This window comes from Lichenostomus cassidix, chromosome 6 (genome assembly GCF_008360975.1).
Source record: "Lichenostomus cassidix isolate B80296 chromosome 6, HeHo_3.0, whole genome shotgun sequence".
NCBI classification, from domain to species: domain Eukaryota; kingdom Metazoa; phylum Chordata; class Aves; order Passeriformes; family Meliphagidae; genus Lichenostomus; species Lichenostomus cassidix.
In genome coordinates this window covers 26,723,204-26,749,174 of record NC_139487.1, presented here as the reverse complement: position 1 = coordinate 26,749,174, position 25,971 = coordinate 26,723,204, and the positions used below count along the sequence as shown (strand labels likewise).

The 25,971-nt window shown below is 39.5% G+C and overlaps 1 protein-coding gene and 1 long non-coding RNA gene across 5 annotated transcripts in view; one reads left to right on the top strand and one right to left on the bottom strand.

The window, feature by feature from the left end:
• The first annotated feature begins 600 nt into the window (after window positions 1–600).
• Window positions 601–24,201, top strand: LOC146435535 (uncharacterized). The gene is made up of 3 exons (XR_014852990.1): window positions 601–2,072; window positions 16,840–16,941; window positions 24,109–24,201. It is a non-coding gene; the product is annotated as an uncharacterized LOC146435535 (long non-coding RNA).
• The window catches only part of WAPL (WAPL cohesin release factor), a 136,441-nt gene continuing 122,274 nt past the window's right edge, over window positions 11,805–25,971 (bottom strand). For all 4 annotated transcript variants that reach the window (XM_085064162.1, XM_085064161.1, XM_085064164.1 and 1 more), the window contains 10 exons: window positions 23,763–23,874; window positions 22,686–22,783; window positions 21,052–21,128; window positions 19,688–19,863; window positions 19,254–19,369; window positions 18,419–18,580; window positions 17,006–17,213; window positions 15,742–15,830; window positions 14,614–14,709; window positions 11,805–14,275 (listed from right to left, as the gene is read on the bottom strand). In XM_085064162.1, coding sequence (XP_084920288.1) covers window positions 14,210–14,275; window positions 14,614–14,709; window positions 15,742–15,830; window positions 17,006–17,213; window positions 18,419–18,580; window positions 19,254–19,369; window positions 19,688–19,863; window positions 21,052–21,128; window positions 22,686–22,783; window positions 23,763–23,874 — 1,200 coding nt within the window. In that variant the 3' untranslated portion in view covers window positions 11,805–14,209. The remainder of the gene's footprint in view (window positions 14,276–14,613; window positions 14,710–15,741; window positions 15,831–17,005; window positions 17,214–18,418; window positions 18,581–19,253; window positions 19,370–19,687; window positions 19,864–21,051; window positions 21,129–22,685; window positions 22,784–23,762; window positions 23,875–25,971) is intronic.

Here is a 25,971-nt window from a genome sequence, read left to right as displayed (position 1 = left end):
TTCTCACTGGTAGAGCATTAAAAAAAAAAAAAAAAAAATTTACTGACTTAGGATAAACACAACTACACAACTTAGCAAAAACCAAAACATCGGTGTGTTACCAACACCATTTTCATTCCAAATCCCAAACACAGCACTGTACGAGCCAGAGAGAAGAAATTAACTCCATCCCAGCTGAAAGCAGGGCACAGGCCTGCCGTGAGCTCTCACCTCACGTAGGGGCCTGGCCAGTGCCACAGGGAAACACACGTGTCCTCGTTTTGCAGCCTGGCCTAGAAGCAGGATTGCAGACACATTTAAGCTCAGAGCTCAAACACAGTGAGCCTTTGAGGATTGGGGTCAGGGAGAGCTGGTAAATGCTTGATTCAATCCCATTTGTGAATTAAACTAAAGCATGGGCTTAGCAGCCGTGCTGCAGGTTTAATGAAGCTTCAGCTAGTGCAGTCTGCCTTTCATTAACTTGGACAGACTTTCTGGAGTGCCCCAGGGTGGGGAACGTGAAAGGACACTTGGTCCAAGTTGCTCAAGAGGCCTCTGGCCAAGCACAAAGCACCATGTTCTGCCTGCCAAGCTGTGCCTCTGCCCCTACCGGCTGGAGGCATGCCAGGGCTACTGCCTCCCACCCCTGGATACAGAGAAATAGTACAGCTGTAGCTGCTGAGAGATTCCCAGCCTCATGGTGCTTCCAGTGAAAACCAGGCATAGCTCCTGAAAATAGACAAAGTATTATTTTTTTAAAAAGCGTGTCTGAAACTTGGGCTGTTTCAACAAACTTTTTACAAAAACAAAGCATGTTCTCTACATTGTACTAATTTTTAAAAGCTTGGCACTTGGTACTTGTGAGAGCGGCATTTCCTCTGCCAAGAATATTTTACTCTCATAGGACAAAGATAACCAAATCTAAAAAAGCACATGGAGCAAAGACTTTGAGAAGATTTACCCAGTTATTTGACAGGCAGAGGAACTGCCTCATTTTGCCTTCTATTTTAATAATGAGCACTCTTCTCACTTGCCTGGATTGAACAGGCTGATCTCACCAGCAAGCTATTTTTCCACTCAAGCATCTGCCCAGCCAACTTGGAGCAAAACTGAAATGCCAGGCTGGGTTCTTTTATGGTAGGAGCAGTAATTAAGATCCCAGATGTTGCCGCTCTGCACCTGTACCTTATTTTTGTCAGGCTGTAACTGGAGCTGGAATGTGACACAGCAGAATTACAGCAGCACTTTGTGCACCCTGCTGATGAGACAGTGGCCTGCTGGTGGCCTGTAGCCCTGGGTCAGGTACTGCCACTGCTGGGGACAGCCCACGTGCTTTGCTCTGAGGCCTCAGCACTGTGTCACACCCTGCCTGCCTTGGCAGAATATTTGCTGACCTACCTGCAAGTTTTCTTTTAACTTGGCTTAGCTGTAGCAGCAGTTTTATTTCTGACCGCATGGTCATGGATGAGTTGGTTTTATGTTTGCTTATCCTTGTATGGTACCACTGTAGTTGTGTACAGGCAGGACTGAGAAGTCACTGTTCTGGGCAGAAGAAGATACAACCAACATAATGATGGCATGTGGAGAAACACAGATCTGGGGTGGTAGCAGAGGCCTTGAGAGGAAGATGCACAGAATGCAGTGGGGAGAAGTACAGGCATGAGAGGACAAAACATGAGGCATGGGCTTGCCACTGGAAACTCCACAGCTACAAACAAACCAAGCATTGTTTTCCATTAAAAAACAAAGACCTAGAGTTAGACAAAACCACCTTTTCATGCATAACAGAACAAAGAACAAGTTTCTACCGTATGTAAGATACATCATGTATAGCAAATTTGGATATCATGTGGGTTGCAAACCAGTGATGAAGCAGCATGGTGTGAAAGCCTGTTGGCAAACATAAAAAAGACCCCAAATGAATCCTGGAGTGAGAAAGATACAGCCATCACCACATCCCTCCCAGCCAAAAAACCCTGCCTGCTGGTGACCAGCCTTAGCACCTCCACCACCCCACTGAAAGCAGCAACATGAGGACCCTGAGAAGTAGCAGGGTGAGTGCAACATCAGGAAAGGGGCAACAAGCTGGAACTGTGAGTATAAGAGACTTAGCTGTATTGTTACTATTATTATTGCAATCCTTTGTGTATAGAGGTATTTTTTCTGTAATAATTGGGTCTGGGCTAATAATGATTCTTAAAGTTAAGATTTCAGCTATACTAACAATAAATTCTTGGCTTTGTATATATATAAAAAAATGTTTTCTCTTTCTTGATGAACAAGATTTTGGGGATTACGTGCTTTAAACCTACCCTATGTTGTCACAGTAGTACTCAAAGTGCACTGAGAGTTAGAGATGCAGGACTAAGGTTCTTGTGTGTGGAGAAGATCCCAGACTGCAGGTCACTTTTCTTGAAGAAAGTACAGCAAGAAAAAAAAAAAAAAAGGTAGTAAGAAGAGAATTTAGCAAGATTTAAAAGTTGTCATGGTAATGTACTCTTACATGTAATTCAGTGTATGAATTTAGGCAAATTATACTAAGAGCTGCTGCTGCTTAAGGATTTTATCTCTTTTGTAGGGAAGATTGGAAGTGTTGCAATTATATTTTCAATTTGTTTTTTAAAGTGCACATTTCTTATTGGCAGAATAGCAGATTATTTGTTGAATTTAACTTCAGAAATTTACACATTTCTTTGAAAGAATCTCCATCTTGTAAACCAACTCTTCCTGCCTCCCTCCTTCTGTTTATATCCTGGCCAAACTTGCCACTCTGGCATGTTAGAAAGTGAGTCTAGAACTCACACCATTGTTTAGCTTTCCCAGTGGGGAGGAGGCAGGAAAGAAATCAAAAAGGTTTTTAGAATGATTTCTACTAATTGCATAGAATAAAGGTTAAAATTAATGAAATACCTGACATTGTGATGAACTTCCACGGGAACAAGGTTTCAGACATATGGAATCTATTGCAAATGCTTACTAAAAATACCCCTCCTTAATAATTAACCCAGAGCTGGCCTTGGAGCAGAGCAGTATAGATTTCTGTGAGTAGCTCCTTGAATTTGGGTCACTTTCATGTGCAATTGAGAAGCCTGACTTTGCTAACCGTGCCAGAGGCCTCACACATCCTTGGATGGACTTGGAACGAGCAGCAGTGTGGCAGCGCAGGGGTTGAGCTCGGTGGTGCCACTTGATGGGGATGCGAAGTGCTGTTCTCAGCATTCGCAGCGCGCCGAGCTCGGCTCTTGGCAGCGCGCATGGGAGCGAGCCGGTTGCTCCGCCTGCCCCTCGCCGATCCCCGGGGCTGCACATCCATCTCCCAGCTCCCTTCCTGTCACCGAGGCTGCCGCAGAGAAAACAGCGCTAAGGAAAGACACCCGTGATGCTCCAAGCCGGGAGCAGCAGAAAGGCTGCCTAAGGAGGATCCTCACCAGCCTGGTTTCATGTGATCCGCGCTGCTCCAGGGGATACGCCGGACCACTGCACTGAGACCATCTCCAGCCATCAGAAGCTGGAACTCTACCCAGGGTCAAACTGGGAGCAAGATTCGCTGCCAAGGCATGTCTGTCTGTCTGTGGCATTTGTTTAGTATTTTTGGAAATGCAGTCTGAGTGTAGCAGATTGTTCAGAGGGGACTTGGACTATTCTTGAAAGGAATACAAATTATTTATATAGGGGTTGATAAGCATGTAGAGGCTAGGAGAAAGCAGAGAGGTGAAGGGAAATTAGACCTAGAAAAGAAGCAGGAGGAGGATAAATGAGTATATGGTCAACTCTGGAAAATACATGCCAAAAGTATGGAAGAAATGGGAAAAGACCCATGCTACCACCCAAACAGTGGTGTGGAAACCCCCTCCCTGCCCCATGGAGTGAGCCAGGGCCTGGCCAGTCTGCCTCTCCAGGATTGTCAACCAGGGACATGACTCTTTAAGCCCAGCTAATCCTCAAGCACAGTGATGTCTGGGACACTGCTGGGTAACTGAGGAATTAGGCTCCAATAAAGCTGTTCATGCCACATGTGCACACTGCAGAACACACATGGTGCTGCCACCGAGGAACAGCACAGACAGGGGGGCCTGGGGCAAAATCTGAAAGGAAAGAACAGCTCTTGTAGGAACCAGAGAGCTGCCACTGCTCCCTCATGCACTGCTGTGCACTTGAGCTGCCTCGTATGCAAAGGCTACTGTTCAGCAGCAAAACAGTCAGAGTGAACTGTTCCCAGGATGGTGGGGCAGCAAGTTCCACAGTTTAATTCTGTGCTATGTTAAAATGTACTTCCTTTCGCTATTTTAAATTCTGTTACCTGGTAATTGCACCAGACGTCCTAGTATAAGAGCAAAGGAGAGCTCTGGGAGAAGCAGTCATATTCTATTCATGTTTTCACAGAATTTTTGATTCTTTGCTGTTGTTGTTGCCCGTCATGTATCTCCAGTCATTATTTCTTCTTCAAGCTGAAGAATTCTGGGCTATTTAGCCTCTTCTGACTATAGTTTGTGGTTAGTAGGACTATTTCTGAAGCTCTTTTGAAAGCTTGTGGGCAGTTTTTCCTCTAGTTCCAACTTTAAGTGCCATGTTATAAACCCCAGTCTCAGCAACCCTTGCTGAGTTGCTTTAGAGCTCTTGGTCCACACCAGTTGGGCCTGATAGTGATTGATAGCTCTTTTCATACCTCTACAGTTCTTGCTTTGACATGACACTTTCTTGACACTTCTCCCTCCACCAAGCTTCCAAGAAGTCTATTTTTAATCAATGTGCTCTCTGTCTTCAGATCCTCTGCAAACAGTGACAAACAGTAAGAGCAGAGAATTGTGTGTCTGGCAGGCACTGGTGGTGATGTCTCCTTGGTAAATCCTGTGTTTAAGTGCTGCAAGGCAGCACTACACATATCCTACATTCATGCACCATCTCGTTAATAAAATCATCTGTTTACTTCAGCAGGTGTGGTGGCTTTTCTCATGTTTGATAATCCATTTAGCCCCATGCAGGACACAATTTACCATCTTATCACTTGCCTTTTATGAAGCCTCTTATTCCCATCCCAAATCCTGCATTATTTCCACCAATCCATAGGTTCAGAAGTTCTCCTTTGAACACTCCTGCAGTCTGACCAGAGTGGTATCTGTTATGTATTAACATGAGCAATTCCCAGCCAGTGGGACTAGGACAGCATAAAATGGCATCACAGCTTCAGAGCAGCAATGAACTCTGCTCTGCCTGTGCTGCATCCCCCATGAAAGGCTCCAGGTGCATTGACAGAGCTCCTTGCAAAAAAAAGGCTCTCTGGCACCCAGCACACACACACCCACACCTCCTTTGCCCACACATAAACAGCAGGCAGACTTCAGTTCTCCCCAGCTGTCATGGGCATCAGAGACAGGACTGGAACAACGCTTCACGTGTTTTTAGAGCCACAGAAACTCCACAAGGTAATTCCTTGGGGTTATGGTCAGCTGCAGGGGTGATCAGAGAAGGCAGGGGCACAACATGCCTCCAGCAGCTACTGTGTTTCTATAAAGACAAAGGAATCAGCATGAGACCTGCTAATGGAACACTTGTCACTCTTGAGCTCAGGATCTTGAGCTTGTTTTGGCAAGACAGATTTGAAACTGTGTTGTTAATGTTCCTGTGCCTCCTGGTTCTCTCCTCATGAAAGTAAAAAGAGCAAAATACTTGTAATCTTCCTTTTGTTCCTTGCAGTTTGATGCTTATGATGATGGCTGTTCTGAAACACTGACATCAAAAGATGAGTTTCATACCTTTCACAGCATCTCAAATAACCAGAGTTCTACTCTAGTATCTGTTGTTACAACTGGACATCATGGCTGGTGAGTTCAGTCCTGAGTAAACCTTGTATTTTCTACTACTACAGCATAATGTGACTGTCAGTTCTGGTCCTTACTGTGGTGGGAAAATTCGGGATTCTGAACTTCATGTCTGCTCAGTGTTTCTGTAGAACTGGCACTGGAAAGGTGTGCAATAAACCAAGTGCCATGATGCAGCCTGGACCTTAGACTGGTGGAAGCACACTGCAGCATCCTGAAACAGTAGCAATTTTAAGTCTTTTTAGATCAGGATGGTTCACATCCCCTCCTCGCCCCCCACCAGTTCCCAGAGAAGAGAAATTTTAGAATAAATTTCTTCCTGGTGCTGAAGAACAACTCTCAGGTACTCCTACAAAGGACTTCTCTCTTGTAAAACCTTATTCTAGCAGCGATACTGAAATGAGAGAGGGGAAGATGAATAGCGAATGATGTAAAGAAATTTGGTATGCATGTACTACAATTTTCAATTGCATTCAATGAAGAAAGCAAAGCAGCTTCCAAGGAAGACACCTGGCAGCTTAGTGCCAGTGTTGTTCTGGAGCCCGAGATAAAAGTATGCGGACATTACACTGTGCACTGCCAAACCTGGAGCAGAACACTGACCTCAGTTTATCTTGCCAAATTCTCCACGCTGCAACAAGTTGCTTCTGGTTCAGTGTATGAAATCTCCATGGCAACTGCTTGTAGATTATATGCTCTGCAGTATGTTGGGAGACAGCAAACTAATCCTAGACAGTATGTAGTACTCCTGGGATATCATTTGGGAAGCAAGACACTCCCAGGCTAATTGCTTTCCCATTTGGAGGCCCTCAAAGCCTTCAGTACCAACTTGCTCTTACCAGAAATACTTGACATTTCAGAACAGGGAGTGCTGTGCAACCACACACCAGGCCCAGATGTTGTTCCAGCTTCTGCTGTCGTAACTTGCATGATGGTTCTTCTTCACCCTGTCAGACCTCTGACTTCATCTCCATGGAAAGCTTGTTAACCAAGGCTATTTACTCTCCTTCCCCACTGCTGGTCACAGGCAGATGACAACTTTTTAGCATGCTATTGCTGAAACATAATTTTCTTTTACAAATCTGAATCTCTACAGTTCTTAATTGATCTCCAGGACATCAACAATTCCACGTGCTCCTGAAATAATTTGACATTTACTGTGTTGAGGAAACTTCATCAATTCAGACAGCAACTACAATGTACTGAAGAGTCCTGGTCTTCCAGATGCCCTTCTCTTGCACATGCTTAAAATTCTGTGTGAAGGGAAGATGAGCTCTATGTCTCCAAGAGTACAACTCCTCTTTCAGAAGTCAAACCATACACTTACAAAGTCTAAGCAAAATCTCATACATGAAAGTAGTTAGTGAAATTTAGGTTTATAAAACTCCTTCAGGCCTTTGGTTTTATCATTTCTAAAATCTTAATGCATGAGTTTTCTTGCTTAGAGCAAGGAGAGAAAGTGCATTCCAACGGGACCATGTGCTGCACTCACTGGAATGAGGCTCACAATGGCTCCGCAACCAGGCGGGTTTTGAAATCAGCCTGGGAAACGTGGGGGAGTTCTGGCATCAGCAAGAGCTGGTGCAGAAACAGCCTGAGCAGGTGCCCTCCCCACCTTCCACCTCAGACTCTTCCTTTGTGAACAGCTCGAGCTGTTTGTGAACAGCCAGAGCCAGAGACGGCTGCTTCCAGTGACCTGAGCAGAGCCCTTGTGCACACGCCAGCTCCTGCTGATGGCTTTGGCACTGTGCCTCTGCCCACTGCGTCTCCGTGACGCAAGAGCACTGCTGGTCTTGCTGAGAACTGAGCATTTGCTGAGGGTTTCTCACAGAAAAAGCTACAGACTGAGCTCACCTTTAAAGATCATCACCACAATGCAGGATGGACTGAGGTTAGCAGGCTTCAAAGTGAGCATTTTGAAAATGGTGAGCAGGTAAAACCTGCACAGAGAAGGGTGGGATTGTGCAGACACCTGTGGTCCAAGAGCTGTTTCACTTGGTTCCAAGTGGCAAAGTTCAGGATCCAAACCCCATCCATCCTATGGGATTTTCAGATTTAATAAAATCTGAAGCCATATCATGTGTGTTATTCAAACAGCACAAACCAGGTCTCCTGAGAACTTGCGAAGGCTAATCACAAGTATTACATAAAATTAACATGTATTTCATCCTTGTATAAACCTCTTAACGCTGTATAACAACACCAGGATAGAGGTATATTTGTCCCTTCTTGTGAAGAGCATCAAAATTTAGTTGTCTCAAGGGAATGATTTTAGGTTTTGGGTTTGTTTTGGTTTTTTTTAGTCCTAGACTGGACGTATAATAGACTAACAAATCATTCTAGAGTACTGGTTTGCCCCAGCAATTTCAATTTATATTGTACAGGAATACATAAATGAAGTCCTCTATGTTTGCTTTTTGTCTGACATTTGAAATTATACTTGAATAACCATTATCACCTACAGTAAATAAGGGGGCACTTCTATCATTATCTGGAATAAAATAGCTATAAATTTGTTCTCACAAAATCCTCAGTAAAACTCTCACTGCAATCCAAGGTATCATAAATAAAAAAATATTGTTTTGCAACATGAAGCTCCATTTTGAAACTGAATGTTTGAGATGCATGAATATACTCAGCACAAAAATTCCAATCAGATTCTTCCACTATGAAGATGATTTTTTTTCTTATTAAAAATTTATAGCCAAATTTTAAAAACAGGTAGGGCAAAAGAGACTACAAACAGTCTAATTGCATCACTTCTATTTAATTTACAATGTTCAATTTCTGCCACTGAAGTATAATTTCATTACAGCACTTTAACCTAGCTATTTTTAATTTGGGTGAGATAGCTTTGCTTTAAAATTCCTTGTCAAATGAAGACAAAAATTTGAAATATGAGCCAGCAAAATGACATCAGATGTTTGTTACACAGCAGTTTTATGTAACACATTACTGAACTACTTAAGGCGCAGTAACCTAAATATCAAGCTTTGAACCTAAATTCATGTGTCTGCACAGAGCTGTGACACGAAGTGATCTTACTCCAAGTCTTCCTGATGGTTTATACTTCAGTTCAAACAGACTATAAATTTAACATTAGATCAGAAAAACAACTCTGGCTGGATATTTTAAAACTTTTGCCCCAGAAATGGTTTTAAGAGCCACATGTCTGGGGTAAGAAGCCAACAATACATCCATGACTAAAACCCCCAAGTTCCACAACTCTGGCATCATTCCCAGAGGTAAGGTGTGTGCACAACTCCTGAATGGTATCATTTGACACAAAACCAACTCCTTCTTTCCCTTTCTCGTTCAAACTTCTACAGTAATGCCTTTCACCCTGATTTTCATGCCTTAGGTACTGAAGACAGAAACAAAATAACTGTCATTCTAGGACATAATCACAGGGTCAGCTTTACAGGTGGAATGAAATAATTTCATCCACTTCACACTCCAGGTTAACACTCCTCCCCTCCACTTTAAAAAACAAAATGTAAAGACATAACTACATCTTCTGTCATAATACAGGAAATTTAAAGGATTTCTACACTAAGCAGTGGATCTACTAAAATTCCTATTATTTTTTTCCTTTACTTTAAGCAGTCTCCTTTTCTGTATCACCTGATTTTACCCTGCAAAAGTTCAATGAACCTTCTTCTAAGTAACTTTGGTCCACCTAAGAGAGACCAGAATTCTGGAAATAGGTACTACTGCCTGCACAACTCTTCGTTATTTAGCAATCTGGCTTTCCACACATGTAAAGAAACTCTTTGGCCTTTCCTTCTCTGAAGTGATGAAACAGAAGTTCAAGTTGCAGGTTAGATGTGGAGATACAGTTTGAAGACATAGGTGATAGATGTGACATGTCTGCCTCTCAAACGTCAGGCACTCTCCAGAGTAGTTCACTTTGCTCCCAACAAGGGCTGCTTTTCCCAGGGCTCCTTACAGCACCCTCTGCATCCCCAGAGTGCTGTTGTCACACACAGATGTGTTGTCCCAAGCATGGCAACCTGGGGCATAACCTATAGCTGCAAATTCAGTTCAGTTTTCACAGTTGGAATAAAGATCCTGTGGCATTAGTAAATCAATCTACCCTTGGGTAAGGACTTCTAGCAGTTGCATAATTTATAATGGTTTCACTTTTACTTACTCTAAGACTATCTGAATCTACTGATGCTGCAAACATCTTAATAAATTACGGTCCCTTAGCCAGGGGACCTTTAGGGCAAGTAAAAAAGAATATGTATGAAAGGCATCTGTTCCATGCAGCTAAAAGGATCAAGTAGTGTCCTTTACCCAAAGACAAATTAACATATTACACAGAGGAAGAGAAGCAGCAGCATCAAAAACTACAGTGGCCTGGTTTTGAAAACACTTGGCTACTGGAATTCAGGGCAAATTCCAATCTCATTATCTTCAAAAACCCAATTAACAGGCCATCCTATAAGGGCAGGCTTGATGCAGAAGAAAGGCAGTTACCTAAGTCCTCTTTATCTTTTGAGCTCAAATTCAGAGTTTTGGTTTTCCATGCCCTTTAAACAAGTACCATATTCATGAAAAGAAACTTTACTGCAAAAGCCACATGGGCTTGCCTGGTAATAGCCCCAGCTAACCAAGTACACTTAGGCTTCTGCTCAGTCATGACCAGAAAGAAAAAATGAGAGAAGACAGAATGCTCACTAGTATATCTGACACCAAAAGCATCTTTATCAGTTCAGGGGGTACTTGAGCCTGAAAACACAGTTAAAAGGAAGAACTCCTGTTAGGATGTTCTTTCACAGAGAAATGTAACCAATGTCACAGCCTAGAGCTAGCATGAGTACCCACAGTCCTGTCAGGCACCCACAGTGGTCCCCAGCAGAACTGCTCTATTGCAGCTGCCTGTTTGGCACCATGCTTGGCTCAGAGAAGAACAAAGATTTTACAGCTTTGTGACCACCTTCCATCACAGCCTTCTGCTCACAGACACTCCAGCTGCTGCCACAGCACAACACCAGCTCCACAAGGCTGCTTGAGGAACCAGCTCCAGCATACCTGCTCTGGTGTTAAGTTTCTGATAAGTCAGTGCCACACACATTGGGCCACATCACCTCATACTATGCAAATCAAGCATTTCAAAACAGATTGAAAGAGAAATAATTTATGAGAAAGGCTGTGACTCCCACATCTTCTGTAGAAGCTTCACAATTATCCTGTTAATCTGAAATTGCTGATGTCATCCCTAAGCATTCACACACAATGCTTCCATTACATAACTACCAACAAAATAAGAGGAAATACTCTTACCAGACTTTTTTTAACATTTGCATACATAAAGCTTACAGTACACACCAATAACACACCGTTCTGTGTTTCAAACTCATTCCTTCACAGCACAGGAGAAGTTACATTATGCTGCTGCTTGTTCAAAGTGGCAATGAGATGACACATCACATTCAGCTCACTTTACAGTTCATCAGTTATTGCATGTTGTACCCCTATCTAGTTGTACCAATTAAGGAAAAATCCATGGGAAAAAATCCATCCTGAAATTAAAGCATCATTCATATTAATCAAGAAACAGAGCAACATTCATGGCAATTTATCCCTTTTCACTTAAGAAAGCCATTAACACCCCCCATGATGTGAAAAGTCTCACCAGAACTGTCCCATTTTCCCTGTGCTCTATCACATTTTTGTTATTCTGACTACAGCTCTCGAGAGCTGTTACTGAAAGATCAATGGCAACTTGTGTAGAGAACTCCAAAATGCATCAAGACACACAATACATCATCTCTAGAAAATTTCCAGGCTTGACTGGTTTGACTCACCACAGCCTCAGGTCCAGGCACTGAATTTTGTTCTCCCAACACACAGGTGAAAAGCAAAGCACTACCTTCAGGACGCTCCACTATTATTTTTTGCATCTCTGTTTTTCTTCTTCCTCTTAGCAATTTGCCTGACACTGCCTTCTTTCTGCAATCACTCAGAGGAGTGCTTTATTGCATGTTAAAAGACAAGATATGTATTGAAAGTAGCAATTTTATTTGAGTTAAAATTATTTACAAAAACCCAAAGACATACTTCATGAAACTGGTACAAACTATTTTTCCTGCCGTTGGCTTTTGCTCCAAAGATCACAGCTGAGAAATACTGTATAAAATAAAAATAGGATTGGATTCAGAAAAGTACTCTACTGTTCTAATTTCCAATTGAGAGTATTTACACAAATATTTACAATGGAAAAAAAGTTACTTTAAAACTTTAATTTGCAAGTTGGCCTCAAGTACCCTTTAATGCAGAGTTATTTGAGGGTCTAACACACAAAAATGCACTGCAGTTCACAGGGTGATTTCTCCCCCCACCCTCAAAAAAAAAAATCTGCATTTGTCAGTGCTTGACAATTAGTTACATTTAAAAAAAAAACCTGTTAAACACTGAGGTAAATCAATTCCCAAACAATTACCAGTGTAACAAAGAAAGGTAGTTGTCCCTGCTTTCCCCCTTCATTGCATTCATATCTTCTTTTCTCTTACCATCTCTCCACAGAAAATTACATAATCAATTTGAAATCTCATTATATGTGAAAATCTCTAAAATCCAAAAAACTAGATGGGCCAAATATTTAATAATTTCCTCCTGATGCAGATAATTTACATACACCTTTTCCCTCCTTCTCCATACTGTTTAGTTTTTCTAAAAGAAGGGGAATACAACCTCAAAAACTTTTCTAAGTTACACTGATACACTATGTTTTAGAAGGTGATGAGAGAAAATGCAAAAAAATATGACCAACATAAGATTTTTGCCGTTAATCAGTTACTTCCTTACAGAATTCCCAACAATCTGCATTATCAAAAATAGGAAGACATAGAAGGCAGCCACTGTATGTAAAAAATTTACAGCTGGCACTGATACAAAAGCACAAGTTCTTAACTTTATACATGGAGATAACACAAGATCTAAAAGCAGGTTAGATTTCCTGTTATTTCCCCCTCATTATACATAGAACTAATATTTTTATGGCTTCAAGTTTTACAAATTCAATGGAGTAACATGATGTAACTACCTATACAGGTATTTTAAAATGTCAACGAAGCAGATCGCAGAACAGTCTGCAAATATTCAAGACCACCTTAATAAAAATAATTAATAATCAATTCTGTTGGTCTGAATAGTGAGTGCAAGAAAAAAATTATTAAAAAGTCATGTATTTTCTGGGATTCTTTGTTCCACTTAAGTCCTCAAACACAATGCTTTGCTGTGAACTAGACCTCAGACTGAACAAAATCTTAGCTATATCAGCAATTTAAGGCTTTGTGTTGTATGCATTTCAACTCTGTCATACTACAGAAGGATGAAATAGAAAGATTATGTCAGCTGGAAACATTAATCCCCATTGGTGTTTTAGCTTCTTTAAAATTCTTCCCCCTAAAGCATCCAAATTCATTGTATTCAACATTATAAAACACACCTTGAATTCTTCCTTGAAACAAATTAAAACAGCATTTCAAAGTTTTTGCTTATTAGAAGTGTAAACTACCCTGGGATTGAGTGGTTTTTTAAAATCTTTTTTTTCTCCTTTCTTTATTTCATTTGCATTTTAAACAGGGCACAACATTTTACAGTCACTATTCCTTTTGTGGATAACATACCCTCAAATGGCTTTGTGTGTTTATGGGTCTGCATGCTCTTGGAACTACAAAGCGTTATGGTCTAGCAGGTTACAGTACATGGGCCATGGGAGTTTTAGAACTGAGAAAGAGTTCAACGACCTAATTTCAATCAAAACAGTATAAAAAATAAACTATCCAATCCTCGCCTCTTTGGATTCCAACAAATTTTAAATATAGACAGTAGTTAAAATCACAAAAGTATTTAAAAATTTATATTTTATGATTTTGGAATAATCTAGTAATAAAAAAGCAAGAGCAAATTAAACTCAAATAGGAGCGGTGCTGCTGTCCAGAACTTCTTTATTAGAACATTTGTTTGATACCTCAGTAGCTAAGCTGCCTTTGCACCTGGCTGGCATGAAACAGTGGCTCAACAGTAAACAGCAGTTGCACTATCAGCAGCAAGTTTTTCCCCTTGAAACTTGTCACGAACAAAGCAAGAAAAAAAAGATAGGGAGGGTAAACCCTGCCAAAAATATTTAAATACTGCACTGCATCATAAACAGCAAGGTTTCTTTATTTACTTTCCTCAGAACCTTTTTCCCCTCATTTTTGATAGTTGCAGATTGATGTAGTAACTGTCTTTTAGAAAATGCTGAATGCATGGTTAAGAGACCAGGTAGCCTTAAAAATCTGAACACGAATGACACAGATGAATGCTCTTGGTATATCCTTCAAGGACTTCTTTCATGACTTCTTCTTTTGTCTAAGGGTAGCTCCAGCATTAGAGTGCCTGCAGCGGAAGTTAAGTATCTAGCAGTGTTCCAAGTATTCAATCACCCTAGAGATAGATTTCTGGCCTGTTGTTCCAACAGCACACTGGAAATGCAATAGAAAACACAAGTAACAAATAAGCATTTGTAGCACCTCCTTCAAATAGCTGAGAGCTATTCATTTTCAGAATTTTAGTATTTACAATTAGGCATCAGTAAAAGCAACTAGGTTCAGGCAGACAATTCAGAAATATCTTCCTGATCAACCACAACATAATGACAGACAAATGGGTTTTCAGCATTAAAAAACAGAGTCTTATCCTGTGCTTTTATGAACGCACAAACTGAAAAACGCTAATGCTTCTAAAAATGCATGAAATATTAACAGCAAATAAAATTACAAAAAAAATCTACATATATCAATTTAAAATATGTATTACTTACAGTAAGGTTCATAAAACTGAGAAATTTTTTGAGCATTTCAGTCATTATCGAGAAGTCACCTTCAGGTAAGTACTCCCTCACAGTAGTCACATTGATCTAAGAAATAAAACAATCTTTTTTCATTCGGGAAATATTTTTCTGACACAGAACTATAATACTCTGCATGTGAGATGCACAAAGCTAAGTATATTCACAGCATTATTAAGATGGCTTTTGCTGCCATTTTATGATTTAAGTCTCTCTTAAGCAATACCTTTACTGTGTTTATATTTCTAGACAACTACTAAAATAATTTTTTATGGTTTGTTTGATCTTTTTCCCCCTAAAAACAGAGAAAAAAAGGAGTACTATCAGACCTCCTGAGAACCTACAAGAACATCAAGAATTAAAAACCCCACCAGATCACTCCCCTGACAGGGACAGACTCTCCCTTTACAATTGTGCAGGGTTGAGAATTACTGATGTTACTGTCAGTCTTACTCAGAACAGTAAAACTGCTATGGACACTAATCAGTCCAAAGGCACAGAACAGCACCTTAAAGACCATTTCTGCCACCATGGTAAATTAAGATAAGCCTGAAGGCAGGTCTGAACCTCATTTTCATGTGAACCTATATTTGACAGAGACTTTATTGAGTTCTCAGCCATTGGAGATGGCTTTTGTTTTTGACTTCAGCTTTCTAAAACATTATTTCCAACCTGAAACAATTATTTTGAACAGGGACATAACAAGTTCATGCAATTTTAATGGAAGAAAAAAATTGAAGCAGACTGATAAAGAATAAATAAATCTGATGGTAACTTGCTAACTAAAACTACTGAGAAAGAACAGGCTTAGCCAATTTTCCTCTGCCTTTCCAAAGTTCTTTTGCTGGCCACAAGTAAGGGGAGAGAAGTAAAAGAGGTCAAATGTTTCATTCCAACTGTTTTTGATAAGCACAGTGATGTTCAGAAAATCTGTTTTGGATAGAATACCTCTGCCAGCTTCTCGCAAAGCTGTATACATCAGCATAGCTTCACCAATGTACTTCTTCACATTGATGCCCAATTTAATAAACCCCTTTTAATACAGCAAATTATCACTTCATTAACCATTATACTGGACTTAAGATCAACTTATTCCCTTACTGGACTCTCCTGGCAGAGGCAGCCTAGAAGCAATGCTGTGTATGAGGCCACAATGCAGTCTTCCATGTGCTTCCCAGCATGCTGAAGAGCTGTAAAAGAGACAACAGTGCATTGTATTCTGTAAGCAGCTGCTATCTTTTACTGTTGCAAATACAGTCTTTCATTATCACTTTGCAGAATGCTTTTTTCTCAAACAAAATGAGCTTTTCGACTGAGATTTCAGAAATCAGGAAACGCCACACTTACTGACTCAGCAGCACATTCTTGACAAGAAAAATTATCTTCATTCACTCTCAACTCATTCTGCTGCACAGTATTTTGTCATCTGCCATTTCAATGTGCAAACTGTATGCTGAACACACCAAAGTACCAATGCAAATGTTTCATCTGATACTATAGGCCTCTAAAACTTCCCCCAATGTAGTTTATGGTATTAAAGGTAACATACACAGCATTTTTTTTGCTGATGACTCAGCATTTTTGGGAAAACTACAAATAACTGCAGACACCAGTTGATAGAGCTCCAGAAAGGAGCAAGGATATAAAGCAAGATTGGAGAAAGTAACATTCCACACCTATTAATGTAAGATGAAAACACTATTAAAAGTAATACACTGCATCTATCATTAGAAGATTAAACAAGAAGGACTGATGTTTCAGACCCATTTTCCAGAGACAAACTATATAACAGGTCAGATATACTCAAATTCCTGGAACAAACTACCAAATACGCAGCATAGCAAGAAACTACACAGGTAGCTCACATACCACTGATGAAGTGAGAAGACAAACAATGCAGATGGGGACAGAAGAGGCACACATGCAAATAGGGAGAGGAGGGGGAAAAACCCAACCCCTGAAAGAAGCTTAAAATAACAACCCTAGAAAAAAAAATTAAGGCAGGTAACTTTCAAGGACTATTCTAGAAGAATAAGGTAACAGCTTAAAAGCCATCCTTGCCAGAGTATTTTGTACACAGAATGTCCCAAAAAGGTTTTGGGGTTTTGTTTGTTTGGTTTGGCTTTTTGTTTAAGAAAGAGATAAAAGGTACTATTAAGAACATAAAAAATAGCCTAACTTCTACGTCTCATGCTTCAGGTCTGAATGGCTCCTACTTATGGTCTGCAGCAGTTTCACCTAGGATACACTGAGGAAATCTCAGCCCAAGAGACTGGATGTAGATACGAAGCAGAGGACAAGGTGGGATTTTATGCAATCACACTGCTCTTTGCTTTTCTGAGCTCATCACAGCCATACAACATACCTTTGTTAAGATCAAGTTCTTCATCATCTTCCTCCTTCTTATCCTTCTCCTCAGTACTATCTGACTTCTCTGTGGAGACCCACTGGATCTCCCCACTTGTCTCCTGCCATTCCCCACTCTGATCATGCTGAGCAGTGGGAGCTTCTTTAATCAGCTCGTCCGTCTGGCTCTCGGCCAGCTGTGCCGCTCGCTCACACTCCAGGAACAGCTAACGGGAAATTCCAGGAGAATTTCTGTTAGAAACTAAACCCTAAACACACTGAGTTAATATTTCTAACTTGATTTCCTGTTCACAATTTACTCCTTAATACAATTAGTCTTCAATACTTGTCTTAACAATAGCCTTTTCTTCTCCAAAGGAAAACACAGTCTGGCCCAACACTAGCGTTGTACTCCACAGCAAGACCTCCCTCCCCAGCGCTGAACCACTTGCCAGGTTCCTCTTGGGCATCGTAAATGTTTAATCACCTGCCTTGAGACACAGCTTGAAGACTAAAAGCTGCCATAATTTCCTGCCCATTTTTGTTCTCCACCAATTTTCATTTTCTTTTCATGCTAACTATCCCCTCTTGGCTTTCTTAGAGAAGATGAAGGAGTCATTTAAAATGAGTTAGAAAGAACATGAATGAACCAGGAATACCATATTGTGCTCCTTTTTCTCATGAATTATTTCCCAAACCATACAACTACCAGCTTTAAATATTGCTTTGCCAAGCTACATATATTAAGATATTTAATATTATTATTTTTATTGATTTTTTTTTTTGTCTGCTGCTGGACAGTTATTTCACACAGTTAAATACAGCTGCTAAAAGCATCCATAAAATTAACTCCACTGAAACAACCAGTCTGTAATTTCCTTTCAATTTTTTCATTTTAACTTCCATGGTGAAACTTATTCACCAAAATTATTGGTCAGTTTCTTTTTTTTTTTAACAGGCTAGTCAATACACTATTTAAGAATGCTGTTTCACATCCATAATCATAACATGTCTATTTTATTGCTTTTATAAAGGATTATCCTATTTTCTAAATTTAAAGTTGAAGACCCCCAAAAACATAGTACCAAAAAAAAAAAAATCTATAGAACCAAGGTATATAAGAGAAAAGTAGCTTATAGCTGGTTTAAAACAGAAGTTGCAGCAAACAACCTAGAAACAGTAAAACTAGAAATAAATGGTATAGGGACAAAAGACTTTTATTGGATGTCTGTAAACCACTGTCTTTTACCAGGGAAGCTGTTTCTGTAATGGACAGTACTGCAAAAGTCAAGAGTGTGAGCAGCACCCCTCTGCCCCCTACCTCTGCTCCATTCCTTAAACGGTAAACAGAAAAACTGGCACATTTTCATTGCTAAGTTCTCCCTTTCTGATTCTGAGAAATGGTAACTACTGCAGGACAAACATTTCTCACCTGCACTAAAGCCTGAACAGCATCAATCTGTCCAGTTATCTTTAGGTTTTCATCTCCTTCGCCAGCACACAAGGAGTCAAAAGAACATGATGTTTCCATATTGACGAGGCAGTGCCTGTTCCGGGCACTGTACTCTACGAGATTGATCAACAGACCCAATCCCTGCAAGATGGGAGAGTCAGAAAGGATTATACATATTGGGAAAAGAGAATTTAGCAAAAAACATCTATTCAGATAAACATCTTTAGGCCTTATCTTTCTGAGAATACACAACATATGAAACAGTCTGATAGGGGGATCAAGACCTAATGAAATACAAGGCAAGACAGAGATCCCTGAACAGAACTTTTATGCAGGAATCTCTGTTTTTCCAATTCTGAACATGAAAACGTGTTTGGAGCTGAGGATTCATTTACAGGTTAGGGATTCAGGTATCTAACCCTCAGCTTATGTTCTTAAGAGATCCTTCACATACACAATTTCACTGTTGCTATTTAGGCCATCTTACATAAACTGAGGTAAATCTGACAAAGCCTTTACTCAAACAATAATATCAACCATATTTCCACAATCGAAAAGATGTTTGAAAATTAGTAATTCACACACTTAGCAAAATCGCTTTGTTCATCAAGCAGTGCACTTCTTCCCACCAAACACAGTGAAAATAACCCCAAACCCACCAAATCCTTACAGAAATTTCAAGTACCTCACTTGAGGTATATACGGTCACTGAAAACTGCAGGGGAAACGATTCCTCAATGTGAAACAAGAGCAGCTCAATGCACAAAAGGGAGGCATATAATTTTCTGTTGATGTAACAAACACAAGAGCTTACCAGCACCCGAATATCAAATCTCTGTTCTTGAGGTAGGAACTTTGGAACCTGAAGCACACAATTCATCGCTGTGCCTATCAGACCATCTTGTTCACCTGTTTTTGTACTACCCCATTCTGCAAACAAAGAGAGTTCAGAGGCTTTATGTTGAAAATAATCACACTCACAATGGCAAGCAGCCTAATAAACACCTTTTGCTCCTAAAGACAAACCAGCCGCTCTTACCCCAAGCCCTCATTTGGACATTTCGTACTTGCAATTACTCACCCAGCTTGCACAGACAAATTACTGAGGGCTATAAGCAAACATCTACCATGTATAACTGCTTGATTGCACTGGACATGAAAATCCATAATCAGTACAAAAAAATATTTATACTAATGGTTTGTCAGACACTTTACCACATAATATGCAAAAAAAATTTGTTGTTTTACCATTATCATTTGTCAGGTTGAGCAAGACCCCAATGATGGCCCTCATACAGTCTTCCACTGCTTTACCCACATGGTTAGTTACATTCTGGTGAGGCAGAGACTTATTGTCTGGTAAACAGATACTGTCTTCAGCACGATTATATCGCTGGATTAACTCCTCACAATGCTGCAGTGCTCTGCAGGGAGAAAGTGCAGAACAAAATTATCTTCACAACATACAGAATGTTCCACCTTTCTACTTGTTTCACAAGGGAAAAAAACCTTAACCACAGAGCTTATGCAGAATTTTTCTGATACTCAGTCTGTAGGGAGAGATAATCAACTCATTACCTATAAGATCTTTTACACGCTCACCTAAAATTGTGACAATAAAAACCTGGAAATCTTAGAGCTTTATCGGCTTGATATTTCAAGAGCAAGTTAATTTTCCTTTCCAGCTTCATCACATGGTCTAACAAAAGGTATCCCCTCTTCTTACAAACCCAGCCTCTCATATCCTCTGACCATCAAGGCACAACATGATTCTGACAGTGTTACCAGAATGCTCTCTTGCTCTCTTCTCAGAGCTATTTCCATTCAGTAAGAAATGACACGACTCCCTAGCAGTAAAATCTTAATCTTGTAACATTAATGGACCACAGGCACGATTCTACTGCATAATACTAGTTTCACGTTAAACCACCCCACTTATTTCAGTTAACAACAAAACTAGAAATGTCAAAAATATATATTGGTTTAAATAACATTTTAAACTCTGGTTTGCTTTGTTTCAGTTTGAAGAAATACTCCAAATATCTAACCTATAACCGTGAAATTTTAATGTTTCCAATGAGGTCTGCAGAGTCAAACTTTCAGCTTCATTTGTTCTCTTATGAAAAGCAATACGAGGGGCAGATAGGCTCAGCCAGCCAACTGAGACATCACCCAGATTGATAAATGGGTTAGAGGTGTTTGTACAAGAATCTCTGCCAGGGAGAAATGCCAAGAACAAAATGTCACTATTTTAATTCTTAGTTACACTGTCAATTCTGCTATACTCCATTCCAGTAAACACTTAAGCATAATGAAGACACAATAAATAAAGTCACTTCACACTCTTCTGTGTTCCTACTTAGTATAGCAGGAGCTGAATCCACAGTTTGCAGCTTCTACAGACCCAACAGTAGCAGCACTTCACACTGGTAGTAGTCAGGTAGCTGCCCATACCTGATCTACATTAAAGTTAACCAATGAAAAGCAACAATGGAAATTTTGGGGTTATTGACCCCTAGAATCTTCTGGTATAAACCATTTCCTTCCCCCCCCCCATCATATGAGGTATTTTGCCAACCTGGGTTATTTTGGTTTTTTTTTTTACAACTTACTTAGCTGAGGAGACTATGAGTTGTGAGTCTTTGTATGCTATCAGATAGCTCTGATTTTCTGGATTATGCACAGTTACCTAAAAAGAGAAGCAGAAAGTAGTATTAAAATTAGAGTTTTTTTCCCTGAAAGAGAAGCATTCCCTTTTACTACTACTACACTTTATTCAGTTCCACATTTCTTGGCTATTATCCAGTGTAAACTTTTGCTTCTCATTTTCCAGTATTTCCTTGGAGTTTTCACCTCTAAGTAGTTGTGGCACTGAAGATAAAGCCATCTTCCCTGATGAAGTACAGAAACCATGCAGCATAATGTTTTGCCACAGCAGAACCCTGAATCCACATTCTGGGACTACAGTATCCCAAATGTGTATACAGAATACAATGATATATGTGATATTTTAAGGACTTGATATCAAATCCACTTCTGAGAGCTTACTATGCATCCAAACATAATACACAAGTTTTTCCTTGATTATCTTGACTGAAATTTGGAATCAATTTTCAGAAACAATTGAAATCCTTCTCTTGGACTTGCATGATTTGGCATGTTTTGAATTTTGTCATCTCTCCCAAGTTTCTAAGGATCTTACTACATCACAAACACTCGTAAGCTCGAATTTGAATATTCGCATACTAATCAAGACTCTTTACTGTTGCTTGGCAATTCCATCTACTGAATATAAAAGCAGAAAATAAACCTAAAATATTTTTTCTCGCTGCTGAGAAGGCAGGTAGAGAATTTTTAAGTAGACACCCTTCAATATTTTCATCTCAGTTTTTAGCTTGCATTTACACTATCTTTGAGTCTGTTCTTCTATTTTAGTGAAGAAAACAAGTCACCACTGTAGCTATTTGCCCTTTCATTTGGGTTTCAGGTGGTCAGTGAGATTCACTGATGAGTGACATCAGAGATACTCTGATCCCAAACATTTTCTGCTGTGTGGTGATGCATTGCTAGAACACAACAAGGTTCTTCTGCTTTCTTAGGGTATCACAACAGAATCAGAGCAACACCAGTAACAAACACTGAACTTGGAGAAAAAAGGCATTGCAGAGAAACACACACTCACCATTCCTGTCAAGAAAACTCTACAAAAGTACCATTTATTTTGATTTTCTTCCAAGTTCTCAAAGAAATATTTACCATCTGCATTTACACACTCTACTGATGACAGAACTCATTTGCCTTTTTAGAGCAATTTTCTCTTTCAGCACTTCACCAGCTGATGGTTCAAAGTAGCAATTCTTAAAAGTGATTTATTGCTTCTAAGAAAATACCGCTTCTATAATGACCAGTTATTACTAGACACACATTGGAGAGTCAAACTGATGCCTCAAAAACAACATCCATAAACAGCAGCTTTTCATACGAACTTAAGAAAAAGCATCATGTTACATTTAGTTATTCTTACCAAAAATAACCTTGGAACGCAGTACCCACATACAGAACAATAAAATAAATTTTCAAACATTACGGAAACACTGATAAGCATCAGAAAGTTAGTACAGTCTATTAAAAAAAAGAAATCAACATTATAGAGCTATAATGGGACTATATACTGAAAGAATGTAAACCAGAACAGGTCTGCTTAAGAAGTAGCTTTCAGAAATGCAGTGGATCTGCTCATACTCACACTTTCTAAGACCCGTAAACATCTCTCTGCACCCCATAACGAAGCAACCAACTTCTCTTCATTTTCATCACTGCTTAGGTGATCCACACATTCTTTAACTAAACACAAAAAGAAGTTGTTTTCCACTAGAAGCAAGAAGTCTTCAAAAGCCAGGTATATAAACTAACCAGCTACTCAAGAGTTGCTATCAATCTTGTTTTACACTTTGTACACCTCTGATGCCAGAAAACAACCCTGAAAACATGATCAGCACTCCTACATTTTTCATTTCTCCAAGTAAATGAAAAAACAAACCTTACAATTTTGTCTTTACAAATTTAAGATTGTTGCTACAAATTACCTAACCATGTATTTTCTCCCAGAAAACAGAGCATCCAGCACATGACTGTGTTCCTTAACTCTAAGGGACTGTAGAAGAGGAAAGAGATAGGGCAAGCACACACTTCACAAGTCTGAAACCATAATGTGAAACTGTGCAAATTGAAAACTTTTGTCTCTCCAATCCTTGCTTTGTTCTCCCTCTGCTTACTTAAGACCCAGCTTTATTCAGGTCATTTAGAAAGAATTCATTTAGAAATGTCCTTTTCCCTACCTGTGAGATTCTGATCAAAAAAACACTAACTGAGACATATCTTTGAATAATGAAATATGCCCCCCCACCATTTCTTCTTGAAGGGTTTACTTCCTTTGGCATATTTAGTTAAAAACTATCTTCTCTGAAAATAATTCTAGAAGACGATAAAGGAGGTTCTACTTTAGAATAAGTATGTTGTACAGATATATGTAACACAGCACTCTGTCCAAGCTTAAGCCATTTTTAATCTCACACATTATAATGCAACACTTTACACATTCTGTTTAACATGAAAACTACTTTCAATCCCAAATACAACAGATTAAAGTCACTATATATTTCACAGTAACTTGATATTGAATTGTGTACTTTGTTTTCAACACTGCTATAAAATATACATAACATTTCTATTTTTAACCACAGGAAATGAACATTACAAAAAGCAAACATTTTATTACAATTCACTATGTTTCCATGCTGTCAAAGCAGCATCCCCACTATACCTTTATCTACAATATGATCCAGACCACCCAGAAGTCGCAATTCTTCTTTAAACCAGTCCCCAGCTCGCTTTGAGGTGAGAGACAGTAATGTCTCCATTGCCAAATGCCCAGTCTGAAAGAGTGAGGTTCTGGAATTAGTGAAATCATCATATGCAGCTGTAGCCAATATATCAAATCATACAAATATATGTCATATAAAAACCATAAAACCAAAAGTATAGATTCTGAGTAGAAGAACCACCAGAGGGAGCAAGAACAGACTGGAAAATATAGGTATTTTAGAAAAATGACAATACTGATAAAAAAGGTACTTTGCATTTTCAAATTTTCTTTGTTTTATTAATAGCTTAGAAAACCCAAGCAGACTCCTGTCATCTCTTGTTATCAAAAGAAACAAGTGGAGAAAGGAAATGGACAAATCAGCCAGGCAGTAAAAACATCAAGAAAAGCCCCGGTGAACACAGCTTCTCAGTCTCCCAGACACATTGGCTCTGCTGCTCATAGAACACATTTGCTTCCAATGTAGGTATCTTGCGTTCTTAATTTTAAACCTACAGAATAAAACAATTAAACTGAACCAATGTAGAAAATCTTATTCTGTTTACTGACATACTTCCTTTTGAAAAAAAGAGGAGCACATATATAAATTCAACAACAGTGAAAGTAAGTTCACTCCCTGCAAATGGAAGTAGAATAGCTCTCAACAGGCTTGAGCAAACATTCCATTGTCTTAGTATCGGCCCTCCCCTCTGCGCCCCCAGCATCTCCAGCTGCTTTCCTTGCTTTCAAAATACTTTATTTCCAAGGAGGAAAAGAAAGCTGAAGGTTAGATAAAGATGAGTTACCACCCCAAGTTACTTGTTTCTGGGTTTGAGGAGCAAGCCCTGCAGCACACTGTCACTGTGAGCCTAACAGTGACAGCACTACTGCAGTGCAAACGGAAGCATCCTTGGGTCAGTGAAGTCTTATGGGGATCAAGAGAACACAAGCAGCAGCAAATCTACAATAGGTTAGTTAACTTCCTAAATACCATCAACACAAAAGCTCAAAGGCCACACAATATTTAAAATATGGTGACTAATTTTTTTGCCAGAGGGCAGTAAGACTTCAAATAACTCCAGGAGAATAAAATCTGCTATTTGTACACACTTAATAAGAACACTAATTTTTCTCTCTTTTTTTTTTAATAAAAGCAATGAAACCTTCTAACCCTTACACTTTTGAGGAAAGTAATCTATTACATTCAAATTTCAATGTCAATTACTACAAAATTTGAACACCAAAGGCTCAAAACATTAAGCATTCAGCCTTATGCTGAGAGTGAAAACCAGAATAACCTTTCACCATCTAAAAAGCCAAGTCACTTCTGAAGGTTTTTGTTCTGATGCAACAGTGACGAGGTAGCTGCAAAAGCATGAGCTACAGAGGGCTGTGTTCACTGACAGCTGAGGGCCATTTGCTGAGGTGAAGGCCAAGTTCTTCACATTTTATCTTCTTCTAATCCAGCACGAGTCTGGAAAAAATTCAACCTGCACACACCTCCTTTTCAGTTTCTGGGTTTATGTTTTTAATAGCAGTCAAGAAAACAGAACCATTGAATATTCAAAACTTAATCCAGCCTAACTTCTAGACAGACACACAAGCAACACTGTCTGTGGAAAGAAGGAGGCAAATTGATGACCTTCATCTACTCGGTGTAAGATTCAAAAAAGCCAAGGTGTGACTGGTTAGGCACAAACTGGAGGTATAAAAACATCAGCTGCAATCCTCCTGTTTCTCACTGGATATGTCTGAGTATGAAAAAGCACAGAGCTTTTCTTTACCCCCAGAAGATTTGCATTTTTGTTTGCATTTTCTGCCTGTCATCTGGTACAAAACAGAGATTACTTATTGTATCTCATGACAGGGATCTACATGAAAGCAGCTTGATCTTCAACGTATAAAGTTCATTGTTGTCTCAACTTACCACTGCTATCATCTTAAACTGCAAGAGAACCTAATCATCTCATTTGGCTTGCAAATATTCTCTAAATACTATATAGTCTCTGCTTCTAGATGGTGCAGCTGGGAGGAAACCAGTTTCCATCTGTGAAGTACTACAATATTCAATGCATTTACAGCAACAGCTCGAAATAAATTTAAGAAATAGAGCTGCCTCAGGGAAAAACCCTCAAATAAAACAGCTGAAACTGATGGCCTATGATATTAA